Source organism: Mugil cephalus, chromosome 21 (assembly GCF_022458985.1).
Source record: "Mugil cephalus isolate CIBA_MC_2020 chromosome 21, CIBA_Mcephalus_1.1, whole genome shotgun sequence".
Lineage (NCBI taxonomy): Eukaryota > Metazoa > Chordata > Actinopteri > Mugiliformes > Mugilidae > Mugil > Mugil cephalus.
Genome location: NC_061790.1, coordinates 17,108,190 through 17,134,148, shown reverse-complemented (window position 1 = coordinate 17,134,148; position 25,959 = coordinate 17,108,190). Strand labels below are relative to the sequence as shown.

Below are 25,959 nucleotides of genomic sequence, written 5' to 3'. Positions count from 1 at the left end.
ATTGTAGATTGTACAGAACGACCATGCAAACATAACTACTCCCTCTTTCGGTTCAGACATACAGAAGACAGAGAAGTCTGAACACAGTGGCCATTTATTCACAGTGATGTACAACATGCTGATTAATAGGATTCACTAAACAAACATCCAGTAAAAGTCTCCTTTTTATATGTAAGTGCATCGATCCAGGTAGACATCCGAGCAATGTTCTCTGATTACTATTCATCAGTACGCCCTTGACGTCTGATTGGCTCAGAGCCACAGGGCTAATGACATTATTCCTTTAAACTAATTACTCCTCCATTACAATTTGGAGAACAATCTGCATTTTTTTATTCTGTCCCCATTCATTCCCTAATGTGTTTTATCAGTCAGTTTATCGATCACGGACCACCCATTCTCAGAAGAGGGTCGAAAAAAAGATTCACAATTTTCTCCTGGCAGGAATTTCAGCTAACTTGTATAGATTATTCACTCGTCTCGTCCAGCAGCTCAATCGCACACTGAGATCGCTGCAAAACGCTTGCTTCAGCGCGGCGTCCTTTTAACCCATGGAGCTTCTTTACATTAGTTTCTCTGCACAGTTTTAACTGTTTTAGCACCAGATATCTATAAAAAAAGGCGTCAGGGGTGGCACGGTATTCCACTGTAAAAACATGACCAATCCCTTCATTAGTCTGACACAGCTTTGCTACAAAATAGAAATTCTTCTTCAAGTGATGTTCAAGTCAGTATCTTGGCTGATTTACAAAAACAACAACAACAAAAACAGCTTGATCAGTCAGTAAAGAATATAACATAAATGTCATATTAAGTTTTAAAAACTTAATAGTAAGCTGTATTTTATTTATTAAATAATTCAAATTGCATGACTTTTTCAGTGAGCGGCACTGTGCACTTGATTGTGGAGATGCTGAGGAACATGTATGCATCAAGTTTCCCCAGAAGTTGCTTAAACGGAGTGATATTGGATTATTAACACACTTACAAAGGTGCTTGACTTTGGCCCTGTACAGTTAAGCACCTATGGTGGTAATAGCCAACATCAAACATACTGTCTGTACAGTATTCGACGGACTGGAAGACTTCCAGAGAACTTGGATAAGATCAAGAGTCTCTTTTGCTTAAAGCGAAAAATGGTGATGTTTTGAAAATTCAACAGATTCTATACAAGGACAGGAAATGATGCAATACTTTGGTGACACTGACATTCCCTGTTTCTCCAGTGAGCTGAAAAAAGCACACAGAACTAAAAGTGAAGCACGAAGACCCTGTGTTAACGGTTATTTACGGGACAGATGTAGAATCTGCACATGTGCAGTGCACGTGGCTATATTCACATGGACACTAGGATTCTTCAAATGATCTCCTTAAAAAGGCCATGTCCCTCAGAATAGACTGAGACCAGAAGTTTTGTGAAGAGTGGAGTAAGGCTTTGATGATCAGGTGAACAGGCGCCTCATAATATGATTGACCTAGTATGCTCTCCAAGTGGAATGAGTATGTTCTTCCTGTGCATGTTTGCATCAGCGTCAGTTGATGCATTCTGTTATATTTGTGGATTTGATGAAAACATTAAAAATCTTTGCACATGCCCAAGGGGCACATGAGCACATATATCCATAAGGTCATTCTACTTCGCATCCATGTAAATAGTAAAGTCAGAACATCTAATCAGAATGATTTGAATCAGGTTGGAGACATGATGTCCATATAAACGTAGTCATTGCCAGGTAACAGTGTAGGTAAGGTAATGGTTTAGCCCTTAGTAAGTGCCTGAAAAATTGCTGCCAGCCTTTAGGACCTTTGACCTCCCAGTGAGGGCATGTTATAGTGCCCTCACTGGGCTGCACTGTGGTGCTTCAGTGTGTGTGTGTGTGTGTGTGTGTGTGTGTGTAATTTCAGCAACAGTGAACACTGCTGATAAAAATCTGAGTCTAAAGACAGGACATCAACCAGGTCTTATGTCTTACTAAGGTACATTTCAACTTAAAACCCCTTCAAGGCCCTCTGTTCTGGGGCTTTTCGCCGTCGCTTCTTATGGCGCCTCCTAGTGGCAGCATCGAAGCAGGTGACCATCATGATGTTGGCCTTGCAGAGGCTCACCCTGTTCTCCAGCCGAGCTGTCACCCCTTCAAGGGCCTCCAGGTGCTCCAGGGAGTCCACCTCGAAAGTCTGCCACAGGTCGACTGGGGACGGATAACAAGATATTATTGTTTTTATTATTTATATTATTGCTTTCTTATGTTCACTATTGTTATTTCAAGACACTTCCTGACCAAAACTATGTTAATACTGACATCTGTTCAACGTGACCATTACTAAAGCCTCATTTAAGGTACTGTGGGACATAAACACCGTAATCTGTGCACGCAGCCTACACCGGTGTAGGTGGTTTCCACGTCCTGCTTCACTTTCAAAGATGGCGACTGAGACTTTTGGCGGAGAAAAGTCAAACTGTGCCTCTGCGCTGTAGCTACCGCATCATACTGACGCAGAGGACTAAACTGCCTAGGAGTCATAAGATCCTACCTTCCAGAACATCACCACATTATCTGTGTATGAAGTAAAAATGCTTTGTGCTTTAGGCATTTTGTTTAAAATGGTAAACCCAAACATTACGACTAGGGCTGCATCCTTTTATGACTTAATTCTTTTTGTGTGGGTACTTTTTACCAATTTCTATATATTCACCCGGTGGTGATTAACACTCAACACACAATCTATTTTTTCTTTCCTCATGCCCAGAAAAAATCCAGAGGTTCTGAAACCAGCAGTCATCACCATATTCTTATCATAATCATCTGTCTCTGTTCTCACAGAGCAATAACTCTTGGGTGGACCGTTCTTGCTTTGAGTGGTGTTACTTCTTCTTCAACAACTTACTACTTCTCCTTTTTTTTTTTTTTTTTTTTACTTTGTTGAACTGTTAAAGTGCTTGTCTGGAAGATTGTTTTTTTGAATTAACATGCATTTTAAAACACTCTTGTGTGGATATAGCATTAAACAGTTAAATATGGTAACAATAACTGTATGATTAACTGAAAAATAAATCAAGACACTGTCCTAATAAAATGGGAGTTTTACATTACAGTCCTGATCTAAGGTGATCTAAGGCCGTAAGCCTAAGCACTGTGTATGGCACCCATTCACAGCAAAAATAGACAAATGTCACTGACACTCGTGGTTCCACTTGGCGGGCTCCAGCATGAGGTCGTGCTTGGCGTCCTCCAGCTCTCTCCTCAGGTTGTTGTATCGGGCTCTGACCCCTGAGATCCTCTGCTGACGGTGCTCCAAAAACTTCAGCTTGGCACTGAAGCACGCTGGCCCCTGGTGGCAAAAACACATACACACATTTCACTGCTTTGATTTATGCACTTGTTATGCATGATAATAATTTTTTAAAATGATAGCTATTTATTATTTACAAATGCCTAACTTTGTGTATGCTAACCTTAAATTCACATTCTAGATTTGGATTATGATACTCTCCACTCATTTCTTTGCTGTCCTCATTAAAATTAAAGTAGCTTGGTCTGAATCGTCCGCACAGACAAACAGCCTCAGAGAGAGAGGCCGAATGGAAAGCACCACCTCCCTCCCTCTCTTTACAGACAAATAAACACCATGTTAGGGAAGAGACATCACCTCTGGGGAGAGAAACAAAACAGATCTGTAGGCGACTAAATAGAGTTACTCTCTGATTTCATTAACCTAAGTAAAACTCAGCAAGGTTGTGCACATTAACAGGAAACAGAGGCTCTAAAAATGATCCTGCAGTATTCCTCCACCACAGCTATTAGGAGACCTTGCTTTTTATTTATTCTCTAATATAAATATATAATAATAATAATAATAAATCAACAAAACACAGGAAAAGATTCAAAAATCTTTTTTTTTCATTAATTGAAATTTGTGCAATGTCTTCTACCTACAGTGCGTTCTGTTTGTCCTTGCGTGTTTCTTTGTTTCTTGCTGCAGCACTGACCCAATTTCCCCCATGTGGTCATTAATATTGTATCAAAGTTGTCGGGTCTGAGGTTGGCGGAGGCAGGGAGCAGCCTCTTGAGGCCAGACCTCTCCTCGAGGGGCCATCACGTCACCACATGGCCCCCAATTTGTTTTCAAGCAGATCTCAACTGTAAATGCAAGGCGGGGTCTTTTATCTGGGCTTTGCTTAACTCGCAGACGGTTCATCGAGTTTGCTTCTCTTAAGCAACACGACGCTTCTGTTTATATAATGAACACCTGATAGCTGCCTGGTACAGCCACAGGCGTCTTCCTGAAGGGCAAATGTCAGGCGCTCTTCTCCCCAGATAAGAGAGGAGGAGGGATTTGCCCTCAGACTGTAACCTTTTAAACCAGAGTTGCTCTCACTGAGATGAACCCAATACTGGAAGTGGGACATTACAGCTGACTGTGTCTGATACGCTCAACTTTATGAGTTTCACATACCGGAGGTGTCTATCTAGGAAGTTGAAAAGCTTGTTAATTTAGCCTTAAACCATGCCCCTGTCTTAAATCCCTCTCCAGCCAGAAAAGTCATAGCACACCATTCCTGATCAAGGTGTACATTTTGATATACAATCCGTCTATATTGTTTCAGAACTCTGGGAGTAGCAAACGAAAAAATTATGGAAGAAATATCACAATCATAACCGCAAAGCGATTGCAATATAGCCACCCAAATTTTTGTCTTGTTTAAAGAATCATTTGTCCGAGTTCCTTGTAGCAAGTTCCACTGAGGAACTGTGGCCCGTCGGCTGCCAGGAGAGGTTGATAAAGGTCGTATACTACCTAATGCCCTTTAACCTCTTAAAAACAAAAATCAAAATTAAACCCAGCACCTGTTTGCCAGCACCTGCTCTTTTCTGCATCCTCTGCACATTGTCGATCTCATAGACCTTCATCTCGTAAGCCTCCGGGATTCCCCGGTCTGTCCAGCGAGACCGCACACCGCTCGCAGAGCGTCTCAGGGGCTGGGGTGCATCGTGGGAAACACGGCGCTGGTGACCACCTACAGCAGGGAGAAAGCGAAAATCCAGGCGAATGCTATTCTATTTCTTAACTTCTCCCCCATTTTCTTTCTCTTCGTCTATTTTTGAACATGTGCGAGTAATTTCATTTAATTCGTAAGAAATGGCTGATCGAGCCATGTTTGATACATTTTAGTTGACCCGTAATCGAGCTGATTTCAGTTTCTGTGTTTGGCATCACATCGAGCCAGCATTTGCTCTCGGACTGGTGCTGCTGCATCAACAAGGTGGCTACTGCTTGAGAGCATTCATGCAACCCTACATTAGTCCTGTCAACCGGCATGCTAAAAGCATCACCCCCACAATAAGAACAAATGTGTATGAAAAATGAAGGTTAATCTCCCTAAGTGGCCTTCGATATTCAGGCCATGTGCCCTTCTGGGAAACTGAGGAAACAGATTGCCTGAGGCCAAAAGCAGCTTCCAGGGACACCTCTTTGGGAATTAACTCAGTTTGCCGGTGCAGATAAAGTAAGTGTTTGCTTTATGTCATAAAACAAAAAGAACTGAATCACTCAAATGAAAGTAGACTATATCAGATGACTTTCAATTCAAAATGACCATCCAACAAAAGCTTTGTCTCCTGTTTTTATTGCCCCATTAGCAGTATCATCTCCGTTAACCATCTTTTCAAAAAAGCACTATTAGAGGTTTCTCAGCATATAATTCCATTAGCAAGCATTGTTAGTATGCACACACATTCTAATTTGCTTGATTTTCTGCATTTATGCTTCCATTAGTAAGTGCCGCCACTGGGTTCATATATTAATGATGTAACTTCCTACACAATTTGGCTTTTAATGCCACAAAGGAAACTAAGACTGACTGCACACACAGATGCGCCATCTCTAATTAATGTCACATTAATATGTTATGCAGCCAGACTGCAAAGCAAAAATGTCTTCATAGAACTATCATTCATGTAAAAGAATTGTTCTTTATGGTTTGAAGATACTAGCTCTTTTTAGAAGAAGGAATTATTGGCTAACTTGGTCAGATTAAAACGCTATACACGCTACTTTGTCTTTCTTCTAAAGTTATAGATTTAGAGCTGTAGACACTGGCTTGACAACTCCATCTGAGTTCCTATTGCATGTTTAAATGACTCTGACCTATTTTACATTTCATGTTAAGTTGTTCTGGCATGAATCTACACCTTATGTCCCTATAATGATTGTGGCAATAGACCACTATGGTTACTGGCGATGCAAACTTAAAAATTAAAAATCTCTTTTACTCAATTGCATTAATAATTTTTTAAAAACATTGACACAATTAAAAGACAACACTGTTTTCCCAGCTAATTATCCACCCCAGGCTAAAAAATGGTATTATTTACATTGTATTGAAATCAATAGAAACCATTGCTTGCTTGCTCTATCTAAAATGTCCAACTCAAGTCATCTGTTACAGGCTTAACGCATATCCTAACATTTTTGCTGGGCTAATCAAAATATTGTGAGATCAGCAAAACTACTCCAGAAACAACAACAAATAACAAGCGCTCGGATTGGAGTTTCTAATTTCTCCAGAGGAGAGAGTCATCCAGTTCAGTTCGTAAAAGGCCAGTTAATACAGGTTTTTACCTGTGTTCCCTCGCCTCCGAGATGATCGGCTGCTGCGTGCCACACTGAGGTGAGAGCCGCTCCTGTCACTGACAGAATCTCTGTTTGACGTGCTGCTGGTGGTGGCTTCACTGTCCCTAAGCATGCTGTCATAACCACTGCTCACCAAACTGTTCCTGTTAGAGAAATGCAGGGATGTCTTCCCCATGGCCGGTGGTAAATCCCCACTCAGAATGCTGGTGGTGTCACTTGCGTGCCCGCTCATGTGATCAGGCATGCGGGGAGCGGTCACCTGACTATATGGGGAGGGAAGTGCAGCCATTTGGTCTGGTCCTCCTGAAGTTGGGCTAGAAGCCCTTTCCTTAAGGAGGTCTGAGATCCGACCATTGACAAACCCCTGGATGGCTGATTTTGTGGATGAGCATGTGGAGCTCTGGCTTGGAGTCCGACTGATAGAGCAATAAGACCGTGGAGGGGAAGAGGAAAAAAAGGAGGAGGTCCGCTCGAAGTTAGTCGTTTTACTGTCTGGGGAAAGACTGGCGCTACGGTTGATGGACTGGTGCAGGTTCTTGTGGGAGAGGCTGAGGTTCTTGATGCTGGGAGCGGACAGCCGACGGACTTTGGGGCTTGCCAACTTAAGTTTTCCAACAGCAGAGAGCTTGGTGTGGGTGTGTCTAGCAGAATGAGCTGCAGGGTTTTCAGAAGGGAAAAAGTGATGACCATGGTCAGACCGCGGATTTTTCCTTGGGCTCCTGCTGGCCCTTGGAAAGGTACAGTCTGCCCCATTATTTCCTTTATAACGTGCCTTACAAGCCCCTTCAGTACATCCCTTGGAGTTCCCCTTAGAGCTCATTGAAGTGCTGCTACTGCCTCTTTCCAGAGCTGGGAAATCCCTTGGGATCCTCCCAAGGGAATTAGTCCTACAAACCAGCTGCTCCAGTTTGGCACTGAAAAGTCTGCCACTGTCCTCAATGGGTGATTTCAGCCTGCTGTTTGTATTATCAGGTTTCATAGCCAGACTTGAGGTCTCAAACATAGATCCAACACCCTTTCTGGGAGCACTATTTGAATCCTGTTTGAACTCTGATCCATATTTTTGAGGAGACGAGATATGGAGGCTGTGGTTTCCAGAGGAAAGCTGCCTGCCCTTCCTCCTGTCTAGAGTTACCCCTGGGCTACACGGAGTGGATGATGTCACCCCCCTTGGGTTGTCCGCCATGTGGCAGCCAGGGTAGATGTCCTGGCAGTTGGCATTTTGCCAGCCCCAAGGTAAACTGCCTGTTTTTGAGGAAGCAAGGTTGGTTTCTAGGCAACCAGGTGAAACACCAAATCTCTTGGGATTATTGTCAACATGTCTACAAATGTTTTGTCCCCCCTCTGAGACCCTTAGTGTGTTAGTGGAATAAACATGCTCACTGTCTCTAGGGTGGCTCTTGTCTGTCTTATGTGGGCTCTTGTCACACATTTTGTTTTTAGCCAGTTTGTTGTGGATACTTAACTCAATTGGATCATAAGACATTTGGCTACAAGATGGAGATGTCTTGTCAGACTTTTTGACAGGTGTCTCAGGGGCAGAAGGCCCACTCCTCTTACTCTCTTCTGGACATTTGACATCTCTTCTGTTGAGCTCAGACCCTGACTTGTTTTGCTCAAAAGTATCATGAGACCTTTCTTTTTCTTTGCCATCATCCAAATTATAATCCTCGTCTGTATTCATTAACATTGGATTTATGAAAGAGGGCAAAACCCTTTTTTCCTTTCTGAATTGATATTGGGCCTTTTCACTGACAGGCCCTGTACCTTCGGGCTGAACAACTAAGCTTTTGGTTGTATTAGAGGCACCTGCTGTTGCAGATTCTTCACTGACATTACTAATTATCCTGATTGGTTGAGAGTTAGCTAAGCCTTGATCATGTCCCTGTGACTGGACAGTGTCTCTGATACAAATAATGTTTCCACCTGTCCTCCCCCTGTCATATGCTCCACTAATGGTCACCTCCTCAACCATAGAGAAGACAAGTTCATCTTGACCTTTGAGATCCAGAGGCTGTTGGACAGTCACTGTGATAGTGGCCTTCATTTCCTTAATGTTCTCTGCAGGGCAGTTAGGTAAGACATCTCCATGTATAACACTTTCAGCCAAGGAGTGTGAAGATGAGCAGGATGGGGAAGGAGATATGGGAGAACTCTTGCCAACTGGTGAGGTCCTTTTATCTGGTTTGAACCAGTCAGCAGCTTCAAGACCCTCTTGCTTCCCTGAAGGCTGAGGTGCACGGGAGCTATTGGCAGCTTTGCCCTGTGCATCTATACCAGTGCTCTGGGAAGAGAGTTCCTTGTATGACTTGTGAGTTCTAGCATTGGGAGGCTCGGAACGACACGTATGGTTAAGACCAAGAGTCTGATTCAGCAGTTCCTCACTGGAGCTGTTGGCACTACACTCCTCACAGTCATATAAACCCGAATCCTCTCTCTGAAAACTGTCTCCAGGGAAGGCACCATCTGCTTCCTTTTCTCCGACAGCACTCTGGCTGCAACCTAACCCATGATTCAACATCGTCTGCGTCGCTTCTGATGCTTCAGTGTCTGCCTGTTTTCTTGTTTCCCTCTGAGGCTGTGATGTAGTTGTGACTGTCTTAAGCGAAGCACCTTTTATGGAAGACTTGAGCATGTCTATAGTCATTTCACTTCCGTCAATACAACCCAACCGTTCTTGAAGTTCAGCGAAGGTGTCACATTTAAGACACTCCCTCTCTGGCTGTTCCTCTGTCTTCTTGTCTCCCTGCAGTTGAGGAATTCTAAGAAGCTCTTGGAGAAGAGCAGTAAACTCTGGGTCATCCATGTCTGCCTTGTTAGGATGCAAAGAAGGTATGATGGGCACAAACTCGGGCTGTGCCAGCCTTGGGGGTGCTTTGGAGTGGACCAAGCCATCTGAGTCTATTTGGATCACGGTATCACAGGACTGGTCACTACTGGAGTGCTCATCTAATTCACCACGCAGCCGGAAAGGACGATTGTCGACATCAACCGCATCGGTGGAGTGAAACGCCCTCAGGGACAAAGACTGAGGCCCTCTCTTTTCTTTGGTCAGACTCCTCCCACAAGGAGAACATGAGGTGGATTGCTGTTGGACATAGATGGATCACATCATTTCATCAGGATTTTCTTTGAGATTCAAAATAATAGTCAACAAGTGGAAACAATCTCAGAGTCGCACAGAACATGCCATAAATTATAAGCGTCCTTTCTATTTTATTCCGATTCAGATATGTTACTATGTTTATTTTCTACATATGCTATGAAGGACGCACCTCAGAAGAAAAAGACATGCTCTGGAGACATACAATCGCCTTCTCTAAAATGTCTCAATTTGATTGATTTGTACACAGCCCCCATTTTTCAAAACAATACACTAGGTGTGAAAACACCCTACTTACACTTTATTTTGTAAAAAGACTGTACCTTTGTCCTCTTCTGTGACCTGCGTATGCGAGAAGCCAGCTGGATGGTAGAGATCGTCTCTTGAAGGTGCACCAGTGAATTAGCGACTTCAGCAATCACTGCAGTATGGCAATTTGCATGACTCAAGGACTCTCGAAGGAGCATATTCAATTTACTGCCCCTGTGCAAACAGTGAAAACACCTAGATGTTAATTGTATATGTTATAGATACTGTTAGTCTTGGTTGGACCAACAGCATCACAAAGTCTTTACAGTGTTTACATCAACAGCAATATTTTATAGAGTTTTTATGGAGTTCTTACTTGCTGGGGGTTGTTTTATGTCCATTTAGAAGAGACAGAACAATAGCTCCCAGTTCAGCATGGGGCGGTTTATTTTTGTTGATACCCCTTATGCCATTACACACATCTATCATGGTCAACTTAGTGGAGCCACGTGATCCTAAGAATGGGAACCAGAAAGTATCAGACAGTGTAAATGTAAAAAGATTGCATGCCTTCGGATACGTATATAAAGAGCACAGTAATTACAAGATATATTGTAAACTGAGTCAACTGTATAAGAATTTACTGATCAATGCTTAAATCGCCAGGTACATGCTAGCTGAATATTTTGGTCCAACCTTTTCCAATGGTGCTGCTCTCTGTACGAGGGGGCTGGACGTGAAGAGTGAAGAACATTATGGAGCTGTGGGACAGGTACGTTACAAAGTCATTGTGTCTGCGTGCGGCAATTGCTGCGTCCAGAAGGGAAGCAGCTCGCTCAGCAGTGGGGGCCTTCACCCTGTTGTGGTTACGTAGCTGAAAAGAAGGAAGAATATATCATATAATCTTACGGGGTGTGAATTTGTTTTGTTTTTTACAAAAGACTGCTGCGTGACTTTTTATATTTTGTTGCATTCCAATATGTATCAACAAAGGTATACAGTAAAGACAGTAAAATAAAAGCTGCAGTTGGCTTTAACTCAAGTTTGCACTGACAAACATTTTCCTGTATACAGTAGGTTTCATTTAGCACAAACAGAGTGAATGGCATACCCACACTAATGACGTGGTGGCTTGCAGTTAACAAACAGCAGTGCGAGGGAGGAGAGAGCTACGCAATCATAATGTGATCAGATGTAATCTATTATGCAGTCTAATAGGATTCACTCCCCACCAGCATTATCTTCTCCAGTACATCGTAGACCATTATCCAAACTGTCTCAATAAAAATCCTTATCACACCTGGAAGGCAATGAGTGAAATCTAGCTGAGAGTGATCACACCAGAAGAATTGCAATGTGAGCTCTCTAGATTGTAGTTGTTAGATAGTACTGTTTATTTTATCATTTAAGGACTGTACTGTACATAATCATGCCAATATCCATCAAATAAGCCATCACCAATGTAGGTCACTGGATCACACTACTTAGGCTGAAAGAGGCACAGCAGAAGCAGTTTAACAATCCTATTTTTCCAAATCAGAAACATCCATCCATCTACCTGTATCCCGTAGACTGGGTCCTCCTGAACTCTAATATGGGCTTTTGGGCTGTCCTGGATACTGCCTAATGAGGGGACGACCTCCCCCAGCAGATCCCTCAGCGTATCTTCCTCTCCACAGCACAGCTCTACAGCAGACACTGACACGGTCAGATCTGTCCAGGTCTTCTCCCGGCGCCGCTCGATGGCGCTGTACAGCCAGGATATGGCACAAGGAATCACCCCAAGCTTCTGGATGTTCTCACCGCTCCCCACCATGCTGGACCAGGAACCTGAGGTGGACAGCAGAGCGTGCAGATCTTTTTACCTATGTATACATACAGCGCTACACATACAATATGGCAATATACACATGGCCACACACACACAAGCTTAATATGAGTCCAAAAAAAAATTTATTTTCCTTAAAGGTCATTATCAACCTGGGTAGGGATATCACTTAGCTTAGCCAGCTAACATGCTAATTTCAAGCTGTGCTTCATGTGACAAGTGCCTATGAAAAATCAATCCATCAGTAGGGTGCTTTGCTTTCACTCTTCAGCTCCATGAGGGTAAAGTCTAGACTGGGCTGTCCATTCCATGTTTTCAAGTTTTCCATCATGTTTTTTTTATCCTGAGGTAGTTCTGGTATAGCTTGGACTAAAGTTTTGGGTGATCATCTTGGTGTAGGATGAAGTCCTGACCAGCTATATCAGAGGATAATGCATGTTGTTCTAAAACTTTTGACTGGTAGTGTATAATGCAAGAGTCCTGAAACACGGATAAATATTGTAGAACTGCTGAAGATTGGCACCAACACAATACAACATGTAAACTCACAACGATACACAAATGGATGCTTTTAGGGACTAAACTACCCACATCCTAGTGCACTTTTGCCCTACATTACTTTTGACTTATGGGCCTGTTTTACCCCCTCATGTCTTATCCAAACTCTAATTGAATGAGGCTAAGAGAATCGGCTCGCCCCAATTAAAGGCCGAGCTGGCTGCCGTTATTCAGGGCGAATAGTATTCTGTGGAGGAGATTGATATCCTCCTGGCTGTGGGCCACATGTAGTCTGTATTGGCCAACTAATTCAATCAGATTTACGGAGAGTGGCGTCATGTGAAAAAGCATCTCCAAGGAGACCTTGTCCTTACCCTGTGTGTGTGGGGTGGGGCGGTGGGGGGATGGGGGGTTGTGTGTGTGGGTGTGTGTGTGTGTGTGTACTCTTGTACAGTTATCTTTCTGAGGACCAGTTTGCAAAGTGAGGACATTTTGGACCATCCTCACTTCTTTACCAGACTGTTTGAGGGTTAAGAACTGGTTTTTGGGTAAAGGTCATAATTATGCTATGGTCAGGATTAGGGTAAGGGTTAGTGTTAGGCACTTAGCTGAGATGGGTAATTGGCTTGGGAATACATTACGTCAACGAATGTCCTCACAAAGATAGCCATACGAATGTGTGTGTATGTATGTGTCTGCCGCAAATCTATTAAACCCCTTCACCAAAGCTAAGTGCAGGGTTCCATCTCTCTAATAGCAACATATTATAGTCCACTTTGTTTACAGTCCCTCCTGAGCTCAGCTCTCTTTAGCAAATATAAAATATTTTTGTGCAGCATGCTGAAATGTCAAGCAATGGGACGCTTTTAAAAAAGCATATGTGCTGCATAATTGATGAGAAGGCTTTTATACACAAAGTAACAGGTAAAAGATGAATAACTAGGGAAGGAAGAGTTGAAATGGCAACACTTTTCTGTCACTACTTAAAAAAATAAAGAAAAAGAGAAAAGCGAAAGGAGAAAAGGGACACATGGAGCAGGATAGGAAGGAGGCTGGAGATGTGTATCAAGATTGATACCAGGACAGAGAGGGGAAATGGAGACACAAGGCACAAGGGATAGAGAGAGAGAGTGAATGATAGCAGGAGTGGGACAGGGGTGCAAGAGGAGGGGAGGAATGGGAAGAGGGGAGGGAGGGCATGTAAAAGCCCCCCACTCTCATCTCGAGACTTTAACCCGTGGCCTCTCACAGCCACCGATTACTCACCCACATCAGCGCATCCCAAACCGAGAACACATCCATCGCTGCCGCTGAGCACACAGCGGATGACGTCAGCCAAGACGCCAGCACACACCTCGGCCTGGTCAGAGAGAACAAAGGACAGCAGGCATCTTACGATTCAAAAAACTGCATCCAACACTGAAACAGAGGCAGGATGAATACGGATTCCACAGATTCCCTTGGGCTAAGATATTGTAAGCAGAGCTTGGAGAAAGTTGAATACAACTGATGGACTGTGTTATTGTGGTGGTGATCCAGGCCCTATCAGTTTTCAGGTCATCAGACAAAAAGACTGAACCAACCATGGTGTCATGTAAACAGGAGGGAATTGTTGCACTGTATACACTGAATACTTGAGAGAACATGTAATGCTAATGCTCCACCATCAAATATCTGTCAGAGTAGCACAAATTCATTGAGATAGATTGGTAAGTATACACATTTGTTGAAACAGTAAGGAATAGACAAACCTGACTTGACTCCTGAGGATAGGCAGCATCCAAGTTGAAGGTCTTCAGAGGACTTTTTCCCTCCCTACCCAGTGTCATTATAGTGTGGGGTTGGCTTCTGGTGACTGGTTCCATTACAGTTACTCTCTTCTTGGATGGGTCAATCCAAAGAACAGGTGGTTGGCCTTGGCCCTGAGACAGCATTGGGCTCACTCTCAGCACGACTTTGACCTGGATGCCGAGGGAAATGAAAAAAAGCCAAGGTGAGATTTCCGTACAGTGAGAAGGGGTTGCAAACTGATTTATGTCCCAGAAGATGAAGTGTAATAACTTCAAAATTGTCTGAAATGATGTCTTCATGAATTTATGAGCTATGACCATAAACATACATTCACCATCAGTCACAGCCATACCTTGTGTTTAGTGTTTCTAATTTTCGTGACCTGCAAAACTATGTTTTAAGTTGACAGACGCGTCCTATGAGTAATTTATGTGTACCTTTCATGCGAACACAGTAAACATGATCCTCTACGAAGGCTCTATGTGGGGATGGACAGAAGAGTAAAAATGGCTAGATGTCATCTGAGCCCCGTGGAGTTACATTTTGTAAATGCCTCGGATTCTCTATAGAGGGTATGTACGTGACGTCACAGCAAGCAGACGCCTCCATGGTTACGGCCACTGAGTCTCAAAAAGTGACAGTTGAAGATGGAGATTAGCAGCATTAGTTTGAATCATAGGCTTTGATACCGCCTAAATAGTAAAATTAATTTTAAAAAATGGTGAAGAGCTATTGTGCGATTGACTAAACCAACAGATTTGGAAAGCAGTCTGAACATATAGGTATGGAAGAAGTGTTTAAGAAAGCAAGTAATTCATAAGGTTGTATCCAAACTGTACTCTGAGCTACGCCAAGCCAGCTCTCACAGTTCATTGTATATAAAACAGAAACAGGAAAAGAAATGTGGTCTCTCACTGTCTGCAGATGACTGGAAAAGATTATGTATATTACAGTGGCAGACAACATGTTCAAACAAATGGCGAAAACACAGCTGGAAAAATCTGTCAAGATTTTTCATTACACCCTTGCAACAAGGAACACTAATACCAAACACAGGTTGTTGGAGAGCCTGTGGTAACAGTGAAGCTAACCACTTTCATATCTTTTGGGAATGCCCGGTTTATATACTGGAGACAAATATACCGTCATCTGGAAGTGTTTTTTTGGTGTAAACATCCCACATAGATTTGACAATTTGTGTTTAGAGAATATTACTTTTGACCGATGGGACTATAGAGATTAAAAAAAAAAAGTCTTGGCCAGATCCTCCCACCATAGAAGAATGATTAGATGTCATAACTTGAACTAACTGAAACTGAGTCTAATCCACTTGTCCAAATCCATACTAGTTCGTATGGATCATTGTCGAGTCCAGTTGTCCTTAATTTGACTTGACAATCCACATTTTTCCCTGGTCTCTCTGTATTTACTGATACATTTCACCCATATAGAGTCAATGATTTCACCATGTTTTTGCCACTCGCGGGGGCGTGGTCGCGGGGGCGGCGGTGACGTCAATACATGCCCTCTATAGAAAGCAGACTTGACAAGAGGTGGTGAAAAATGACGGGGCTGTACTATTTGAATTTTATGTTGGGGAAAGGATCAAACAAACTACAGACACCTTAATATATATAAAAAAAGAGTGATATAATGAAAACAGGGATTCACAACAGCCAGGTTCAAACACATGATCATCACCATGAAGCGTTATGAAGCTCCATTATTTCTGACATCAAATATAACTGAACAAGAATATGGAAGTAGTCATACTTGTGCTCTGGGCCCCCGCTGCCCAGCAGTGATAGGAAACTGTTTTATGCAATATATGTTGTTGGCTAGCTCTGTTGTAAAAATGAAAACCTGGCACAACAAAGTGACACATGTCAAAAGGTATTAGGGTTGAGCATTGGGAGGATGAGCTAAGGATGACATGCTTTGATCTTATGAATCTTTGCAGCTGATATTATTAGGTAAATCTGTACCATTCTGAACACGTCTGTGTTCATGATTCGTGGTCATTAACGCATTTATAAACATAAATCTTAATGAACTGATTGTCAAGGAGAAGAATATGTAACTGAAACATCTCTAGGCTGCAGTAGATGAGTTGATTCAGTTACTGCAACAACTAAACATGCACTGACAACTGCAGGCATACCTCCGCATGTTTTGACGTTAATTCCTTAATGCAGTTCTCTCCAGGAAGCCTGAGATTTAGAGGCTTTAAGGTCTTAAATTCAGTTAGATCCTGACTCTGACAGCCATTCGACATGGCTTATAGGTCTTGGTCCGCAGCTGGAAGTCAACATAGACAGTCAGCCCTATTACGGTTTGTAAAACAATTATAAATGTATTCCTGCTCGAAATTCAGGTCAGTAAGATTTCGAGTAGAGCTGTGCGTCATGACAACCAGTCGAATGTTGTTTTCTTGAAATTACACAGACCTGCATTACACCGCGATGACATCATCCCTCATTGGCTGAATTTGAAAACCTTATTCCATCTGCCACATGATAAGTTCCCGGTGTCTGTGAAGGATTTTTTTTTTTTTCACTTCCCTCCTCTTAATTTTAATACCTTGCGTAAGAAGTGACTCCCTAACCCTATTGAACATGTGTCAAACTCTATTTATGAGGGCTAAATTATTCAAGAGACCCATTTACGAGCGAAGAAAATCTACCTCCGCTCTCACTTGGATACATTTTCTTGCACACCGAGGTACAATAAGCTGAGTGCTTGGGCCAGCGAGGCTGGCGGCTGGGTCTATCCGAGCCCTTTATCTGTAACTCTAGACAAAACCCAAGAGTCCATCTACGAGACAAGGAGAGGGCAGGCAGCCATATTGATCTCCCCGGTTTCTCTCCCAAAGGAGGGGAGGAGAAGGGAGGGGAGGAACAAGACGGAGACATTAGCACCACATTACAGTGTATCACGGAGGAGGGCTGATATAGGATCTCCTACAAATTGACTGTGATCTCTTTACTCTGCATCATGGATGGTAAAAACACTTCCAGGGTGTTGTTTGTGGGCAAGGATGGTACTATATTCTCTCAAAGATGCATCACCAGTTCAAACCTGTTCTAAGCATTTACACATTGCAATGTAATGTACAAAGAAAAGTTGCCCAAGTACTGCGCTACTCAGCTATAGTACACATTTTTTTGTTTGTTTCCATTCTGACAATGGAAATGGGCTAAAGTTTCATTCTTCGGTGCATTATCAAATGACATTTAATATCAGCGACCAGTTAGATTGCGAATAATTGCTGTAATTTGAAACAAACTGCCCCTAAAACCGATAGATCTGCATCGAGATGTGTTAGAATTTGAAGTCCACCTTGCCAACATTGGGCGAGTCTTTGGTCCTAGTGGCAGCTTGTAGCAGGCAGGGGGGTGCGGACGGTGGGTTTTTCTGGATTATCTCCCTGAAACAGGTGGAGAGATGAGAGGGAGCTGGACCAGAAGCCTGGTCCTTTTTCCTCAACGTCAGGTTGAGTTTCTCTGCTGCCCTGCAGGGAAGGAAGAGGGTGGCATGTCATACAACTGAAACCTATGGTGTAACCAGTATAAATCATTTTTACATTGCTACACTCAATGCAAAGATCTGCCCTACCTACTATATGTGTTCTATATTGAACTTGACCTAGTGCTATTTACACATTATTATCATCATTTTGCATTCAATATTAAGCTATTCAAATAATACACAGGTTCATTATTCTTTTTTTTAATTTCAAAAGTGCAACAGTAGGATGGCCATGCAATTGCCATAAACATACATACAGTATAACTCTGTGTGTGTGTGTGTGTATATATATATATGAAATTAAAAGATAAAGAAAATAAAACAAAGCGATAGATTTTGGCTTCAGTAGCTGGATGAGGCGGAGCGAACTGCACTGTTAGCTTCTATTATGCTAATAATCAGTGTGCTTCTGGATGTCCCCTGGGGGCTGAATAGGCTCTTGGCCAATTGCTGACCTGAACCTGACAGAGTCAGTGTGTAATATGTGGCCTTGTGATTGGTTCAGCAGCGATGGGGGCGGGGCCTACTGTGCACAGGAGGCTTAAAGTGACTCTGTGTGAAACTCTGGCTGTTGAGACAGCTCCTGTATCGCTGAATGAGTAAAGTGCTGACTGGAAGATGACGTCTTCTAACTCCATTTATCCCTTTGTTAAAATATGTTGGATTCATGTTAATATGCATCTAAAGAAATTTAAATTTGTGAGAGAAAATTAAAACATCTACCAAAGTGTTTGCGACCCCCTTGCAGTACCTCCATGGACTGCTTAGGGGTAGCGGACCCCCTGTTGAAGACCTACGTTGTCAAGGACATAACTTTAAAGGACGAATAATATGCTTTGTCACTCTGCTGGTTGTAGGACTAGCTGCCTCTGCAATGGTGGAAACACGCCCTGCAATGAAATCCTACACCATGCTAGGTATCGATATATTTACCTGGCCAAAAAGGACATAGCCGCAGTGTTGGCAATGGTCACCACTCTAGAGATGTGAGGGATCTTTGAGCTTGTCTGTACGGTCCCGGTCTCACCGCAGCTCAGAGTGGCATCATCTGCAGCCTGCCAGGGGAGAAAGCTCATTATAAAAATCCAAATCTGTAATTGCACTCCAGCACCGACTCCAAAAGGGGCTATTATCACGGGAATTACTCTAGGGAGTAGCATGGGGTACGTCTGTGTAAGTAGGGCACGGAGAGCGCAGTGGGTTAAACATACACCATTAGTCTGGCTGCATTTGGAGTGTGAGGAATAGATTGTGAAGGCTGTAGCGGCTGCAGACCGAGTTTAAAGCGTGACTCAGAGCTGCAGGGGCGCAGCGCACACACTGCCACACACCATCAGTTAAGCAGCCCCATGAAAAGATAGTCCAACACTTACTACAGCCATAGCTCCGAGGTGCGTATGTGCTCTGAACTCATTCACAACTGTGTGTGCAGCGTGACCCATTCAGCATGCGTCTGCTGCAGGTCAGCAGGAAGTCAGCGAGCCCCGCAGCGGGCCTCGGAGCTAACATTTTTATATTACTGCTCTCAAGCTCCACATCATCAGTGTCCCGGCCTGTTAGGCCACATAACAATGTAAACTCTGCTTTCTTTTAATAACATCCAACCATAAAGTGCCAATTAGTGCCAGAGGAGATCTGTAGTGGTTTGGAATTAGACTCGAGTGGAAGCCTATATGGATAATGTACACATTGCCTCCCTCATCCCCACCCTCATCCTCTCTTCTTTTTGGTCAAAACCTTGGTCAAAACCTTTTTTTTTCTTCACTTTCTCTTTCTTATACGCTGTCCTTTTATTGTCTCTTGTTTTCTCCTGTCCTCCCCCACCTTCCGTCCCTTCCTTCTGCCTCTGATCCTAACAGACTTAATTTGTCTTTTTTCTTACCTCCCTTCTTTCTTTTTTTTTTACTCCGCTGTCTCTGTCGTTTCCTCTCTCCTCACTCTTCGACCTCCACGTTCACTGTACATAACCTGTATCAATCCACTCTGGAGCTGGACCCGCCTAGCTAATCTCTGGTACAGTCTTACACCACCCGAGCTTTATTTAAGGTGTTGCATTGTCATTGTTACATTTAATTAGACAAGTCAATTGTGAATAACAGGTTTATTCAATTAAAGACTCTGTCAGCCCTCTTCCACTCCGGCCAAGCATTCCCTAATGGTCCCTCACTTATGGTTGCCTTCAAATCGCCACACTGCGCATAATGATAGCAATGGTCGATAAAGCAGTAAAATTCCTCATGGATTGTGTCCTTGACTTCGAACGGAAGCAGACAAAAGCAAACCGCTCATTTCAAGCTGTCAGTTTTGTCGCCTCTCCGTGGCAGATTGTATCAGCTCTTCAATTAGGGTAGGCAAACTCCTCCAATCGGATGAAAATCTTGTCTATGGATGACTCATCAGTGTTTCGTGCTGGCTGGTCTGAAATGAGAATCCATCTGAAAGGGCTCATACGTGATGTAATGCTCAAAGACCGCGGCGAAAGCTGCCCGTCCCAGGCAACAAAAAGGAAAATGATGATTCATGTAGAAGACATAGGAAAACAACGCTGTTGTTTGACAGTGAAGTCCTAGAATTCATTATGTAAGATAAGAATGTTTTATGAACCAAAATAATGTGCAGGCTTACAATACTGTATGATTGGACAAGCAAGACAGATGAGAAAAGATGAAGAGTAACTTTAATTGGTGTGTCCTGAGAATAAAACAGCATTCATGGATTTGGTAGGTGGTGTAGTTTGTTTGATGTAACTTTAGTATGAAATGCTGCTTCTCCTTGAAGGTAATACTATACTGTGCGATACTTTAGCTACATTTAGGTTTCTGAGTCAGCTGTACACAGCTCCTATGTTGTAGCTTTAAATGCACCTCCCAGGTCATTGGAGTTGAATCTGGTAAAAGTCAATGAAATCAAAGAAAACAGACAAGACATTTGTGCAGATCGTGTAGGAGGCAGAAGCACAGAGAATTTTATTTGCTTGTTTTGTCCACTTAGAGACAAGGAAATGCCTTTTGGACCAATTACCGTCGGCATTGCCGCCGCTTGTTGTTTTTTATGTTTTTATGCATTTTATGTTTCACCAGGCTACATACGGTGTAAGGATACAGCATAGACCTACACCTTAACTACAGCCAGACATAGGTCTGGCTTTAGCTAGATATGCTCGTGGTAGAGCAATCTCTTGCTCTGTTTCTGGCTCTGTCATGACAAAAAATGACCATTACGCATCAAACCAACCAATTGATGTCACCACCTACAGTTACTTTGGTATGACATTGCTGTTTGTGGAGTGCTCAAACAAACAGAACCAAGTGACAAGATAAAGCCAACAATATCCTGTAAAACAAAAACAGCTCTCACTCACCTTGAATGGGTTCAGCTATAACCTTTTTTATTGGGGACTGGGGAAGGACGGCTCAGTCTGCAATGACTTCCATCACAGTAATGCATATTTCACCAGCCGCAATGTTAAATATGACCATCCCCCTATTGATCACAAGTGCTTTTTGACTGGCTGGCTTTTATTGCGAGGGTAAATCATGACCCAATTCCATTCCATTAGTAAAGTACTTTTAAGCAACGTGCTCCAGCATGGGATTGGAATAGGCCCTGATTAGGCACTATGAGGCACTGGCTTGCTGACATGTGCACCCGTAAAGACATACATTACTCATATAGCTCAATAAAAGGGGGAAGTACACTGGGGGAAGTGTTATATATGATTTAGTGATGAGAGAAGGCTTTTAGGGGTACCTGATGGTAAGTGTAGACTGCGACACCATCAGCACTGGAGGCAGATTTAGAAGTCACCCGATGCTGCTGCTCCTCTACCCATCGATCCATATCGGGGTTGGGGAGCTTGGGTCCCCTGCGTCGGAGGGTTTGAGGGGTCCTCTGAGGTGTCCTGGGGCTTCGCGGGCTGTGAGGACTGTAGGTTTGACTGCGTGGTTGATGCTGAGCCATGGCAGCCTCTCTTGAAGCCCTGTCTCCATGCTTTGTCTCACTTTGTCCCAGCAGTGAGCCGGTGCTGAGGCTGGCTTCAAAAGGGGGCTTGGCTAGTGGCTGACCCCTACTCAGAGCCAGGTGGATGGCCTCCTGTTTGAGCTGCTTTAGACTCGTACCACATGATCCACACTCACCCTGCTGCCTCTCCCTTTCCCTGGACTCAGCGGTGGACCGACTTTGGACGCACAGGTTGTCGTGAAGAAATGCCGACAGGTCACCTGAGTCCTACAAAATGTGAGAAAATGGTAGCAGGAATCATTTTAAAACTATAAACTGGAGCAGGGGCTGCCTGAGATGTACTAAAAACACTCACTTGTTTATTCCTGCACAAAACCTGCCCGTAATTGACCTAAGTTCCATTTTCACAAACCTAATGAGATCACAGATCCAGCCTGAGCGTCTGGTGGAGACATAATACTGAAGTTAATTGGCTTTGTTTGCTTGAGAATTATATGAATGATCACTGGGCGTATGAGAATTGAGTCGTGGGAAGGAACTGCAGGCAATCTTAGCACTTAGTGAAGTAATCATGGAGGGAGCCACATTGATCAATGCTATCCGTGTGATCTGTATAAGTGCAATGAAAAAAAATGTGTTCGCTACACCTTTAAAATGGATGAAATGTGTCATAACATGTCTCTTCCAATCCTCAACAGCAGCACATTGTGGGACAACTGGAAAAACAGGAGACCAACGTGTCGTTGTTGAAACCTCTCATTGTTATAGACAACTGTTTTGGATAGGGGATTTTTTTATAAAAAAAGAACATTCTGAAGACAGGAAGTTTGAAAAAGTTGAAATCACCCTTCTAAAAAAAGGATTCTGACACCAAAGTTGCCAACGTGTATCCTGGTAGTCAAGTCTAACAAAATGGAATCAAACATCAAACGATTGTTTCACTTTTCATCCTGATAAAGACACTCATTTGTTCAACGTCAAGTACACTCATTCCCTTTTTGCCTCTTCCCACCCACCCCATCCATCCTGCAAGCTTCCAGCCATCAATGACCCTTGTTTCCCCAGAGGAGTACTTAAGGGGCTCTCACCTATTATGCAAAACAAAGTCATTTAAACACTTGAGTGCTAAAACCACTGGAGGTACATGTAGCTGCCCCATAGAAAAAAAAAATACTCAAAGGTACGTCCTGATATTCATTGTCAAATAGGCAAACCAGCCTCCACTCATAAATAGAAGTGATGACAGATATATGGCGTAAGACTGTATAGTTGCCAGACGTACGACTGGACTTTCCGTCTGAGCCACCCCTTAAAAAGATGATATTACAGAGCCACGATGCTTTTAAGAAATCACACTCAGATCAATAAACCTGCAAGGAACCTAGCCATCTTATCAGATTTCCACTGACCATGTCTACGGCCGCAACGATACCATACTCTGTGGTCTCTCTTTAAAACACGATGGTAGCCGTGCCCCATCCCACTTAAGAGGACAAAAATAAATAGCCCTCCCTCAAAGGAGAGGACCGTAGAGATGACATGGGGATGTCGAGATGAAATATTCATTCCCATTTAAAACCACTCGCGTCTGAATGTCACTGGCTTCCTTTGTCGATCTGACTCCCAATGATGGATGTTTGTGGTGATAAATGTCCAGATGAGCATTCCTCTAAAAGGCACCGGTGCAGAGACAGATGTGCCCACATGAGCATTAAAACACTTGTTAATAGTCTTGAAGATGCAACACTATATGTGTCCAAACATGTCAAAGCCTATAGTGCATGTTTTTATGAGGGCTGCCAGTAAGTGTTCATTAGTAATACATTTTTCAAAATCCATTGTTCATTTAAATATATTACAAAAATATAAAATATACAAAATCCATTCATTATTTTCACACCCCAACTGAAATATTAAGATTTTTCCATCCAGTATGTCAGCCAATATTAAAAATTCTTGTAATGTTGTACACAAATTTCAGCATATTTTTTTTAAATAAATTAAAAAAATTTAATAATTTTTAAAAAAATTATTATGTGCTGATGTACTTTATATGGTTTTATAGTTTACACATGCGGGGGAAAAATCGTTTAAATTCGTTTTGTTTTACAACACAAATAGTTGCACGAATAAAATGCACAGATATCAGCACATTAATGTATTTACTATTGATACTACCACCTGGTCAGAAGTCTGGAGATGTGACTTTCTTATATTCTATATATTGAGCTCAACCACAACATGAAGATTTTGCTCATGTTAAAACTAACTAAGTCCATTCTATGATCCTCTCTCTGCTCTCAGCCACCTTCGCATCACAGCACCACTGTAACTGACCTTGTAGGAGAAGTGATGGTGCACAGCCAGGCTCAGAGCTTGTTTCTTCAGAGCAACAAGGGTCCCCGAGCACTTCTCGCAGCACGCAACTTTCCGCTCAGACCTCCCATAACCGGGATTCGCCGGCATAGATCCTCTGCACAGAGTCCTACTTCCGAAAGACATGGTGCTCCTGATGCGGTCTCCTACGGTTCCGGGCAGGGACTTGTAGGACGGGACATCATCTCCTCCCTGCCACATATTCCGATGTGAGTCGCCCCTGGACCCTCCGGCGCCCTCAGGAGTGGGGCGCTCCTTGAGCTGGCAGTCCTTCCCTCTGATGCTTGCAGGAAAGCAGACGGGCTCGCAGTGATGCTGCACTTCTGAGCGCTGAGAAATAAATCATTATTAGAAGGATGCATGTGGGCTTTGGTAGTGGGAAATTAGATATCAGTCGACGTGGACAACTGTAACCACACCCAAAATGTGTTTTTTTTTTTCAAGCAGTGCAACAGCATCACCATCCAACTCTACAGACAGTTCAATATTTCACACACACGTACAAAAAAAACATTACTCATAAAGATTAAACCTGACTTACCCAGTGCGCTGCTCCACCGATCGAGGCTGGAAATCTCTCTCCTCTTCCAGTCAGAGATGACATGACAACTTGTAAATATTTAAAAAGATATCCGAACAAAGGCAGGGGGCATTTTGATTTAATTTTGACAAAGCTCCTGGAATATAAAGCCCAGAAAGTCCACTCATATTAGGTTTGAATTGAAAAAAATAAAGACAGAACAAAGTGAGCGGCTGGGTGCAATGTTTAAGAGGTGAAGTGATGGCAGTGGCACATCGGCGAAGGAAAGAGCGCACTGGAGAACACTTCATGAATTCACTTGGCTATTTATTATGACCTCCTCAGGGAGGCGGTAAGGAGCAGCTCAGACAAACGTTCAGGCGGCTGCATGGGGCTGAGTAAAGGTGTTGTTCTTTTCACATTATGATTCGTTAACAATCCATCTCCTAACTGTCTTTTATGTCACTGCTAGTCCGTATGGCCTGTAATACATTCTCGTATAAAGCTGTAAAAAGACTTTTGAAACCGACATTGTGCAATAAATTCCATGTAACAAGGAAACAGTATCGTGGATTTCGTTTCAACTAAATTGACAGAGAAGACAAGGACAAGACAAGGATCTCCATATGGATATACTGTACATCACACTTTTAAAATTATGACATCAGCCGGGCACTGTAGCAGACTGAAAATACAGTATACGCATTAATCCACTTATTTGGCATGGAATGTATATAAAGTTTCACCTGATCTTTCCCATAATGGCGGAAGAATAATATTACAGTGCTACACAAAAATGTTAACACGTCAATTTTAAAATGTCAGGAATAAATAGATCTTGTAAACAAGATGTTTTGATTCTAATAGCCTGTAGTGATAGCCTGGAAGTGAGTCAACTTCCCCTCCCACAATTGTTTTCTGGCAGAAAGTTGGCCTGGAGTCTAGCTGTTGGAACGTGATTATCCCCAAATAAATCATTTGGGCGGACTTTATGTGATAAACAGTAGTGTAGTCATAAATATTATCTGAGCGCCAAACAGTTGAATTTGTTCTCAAAAAAATGACTCTGATTGTGTACACTGGCCAAAAAAAAAGTTGCCACCTGGATTTAACTATAAAGATTGGACTCTGGAGGAATGGAAGAAGGTCACGTTGTCTAATGAGTCCAGATTTACCCTGTTCCAGAGTGATGGGGCATCAGGGTAAGAAGAGAGGCTGATGAAGCGATGCACCCGTCATTTCTAGTGTCTACTGTACAAGCCTGTGGATGCAGTGCTATGGTCTGGGATTTCTGAAGTTTCTCGAGTCTAGGTTAAATGAATGACCAGGTTATTCCATCAGTGAGATAGCTCTGGTGGGGTCCCTGGGAGGGGGTGGCGTTTAAGGGCAATCTTTCAGGCTTATAATGTAATAGATACACATGTATATATATATATATATATATTTTTTTTTTTACCAAATTAAAGGTCAGAC

At 42.8% G+C, this 25,959-nt stretch overlaps 1 protein-coding gene across 2 annotated transcripts; it reads right to left on the bottom strand.

Annotated features, from left to right (window-relative positions):
- Positions 1-75: 75 nt before the first annotated feature.
- On the bottom strand, positions 76-24,884 carry kif26bb (kinesin family member 26Bb). 2 transcript variants are annotated; one of them, XM_047574271.1, is made up of 15 exons: positions 24,508-24,883; positions 23,928-24,296; positions 21,381-21,857; positions 18,564-18,685; positions 17,442-17,613; positions 14,063-14,272; positions 13,578-13,671; positions 11,544-11,815; positions 10,682-10,859; positions 10,362-10,500; positions 10,060-10,219; positions 6,622-9,721; positions 4,848-5,017; positions 3,180-3,330; positions 76-2,189 (listed from the first exon to the last, which is right to left on the bottom strand). In XM_047574271.1, the coding sequence occupies exons 1-15, from the start codon at positions 24,568-24,570 to the stop codon at positions 1,990-1,992; spliced, it is 5,877 nt and encodes a 1,958-aa protein (XP_047430227.1). In that variant the 5' UTR covers positions 24,571-24,883; the 3' UTR covers positions 76-1,989. The 2 variants fall into 2 exon arrangements, with proteins under 2 accessions (XP_047430227.1, XP_047430228.1); XM_047574272.1 differs by having other exon boundaries at positions 1,990-2,189; positions 4,862-5,017; positions 24,508-24,884.
- Between the last annotated feature and the right edge of the window lie 1,075 nt (positions 24,885-25,959).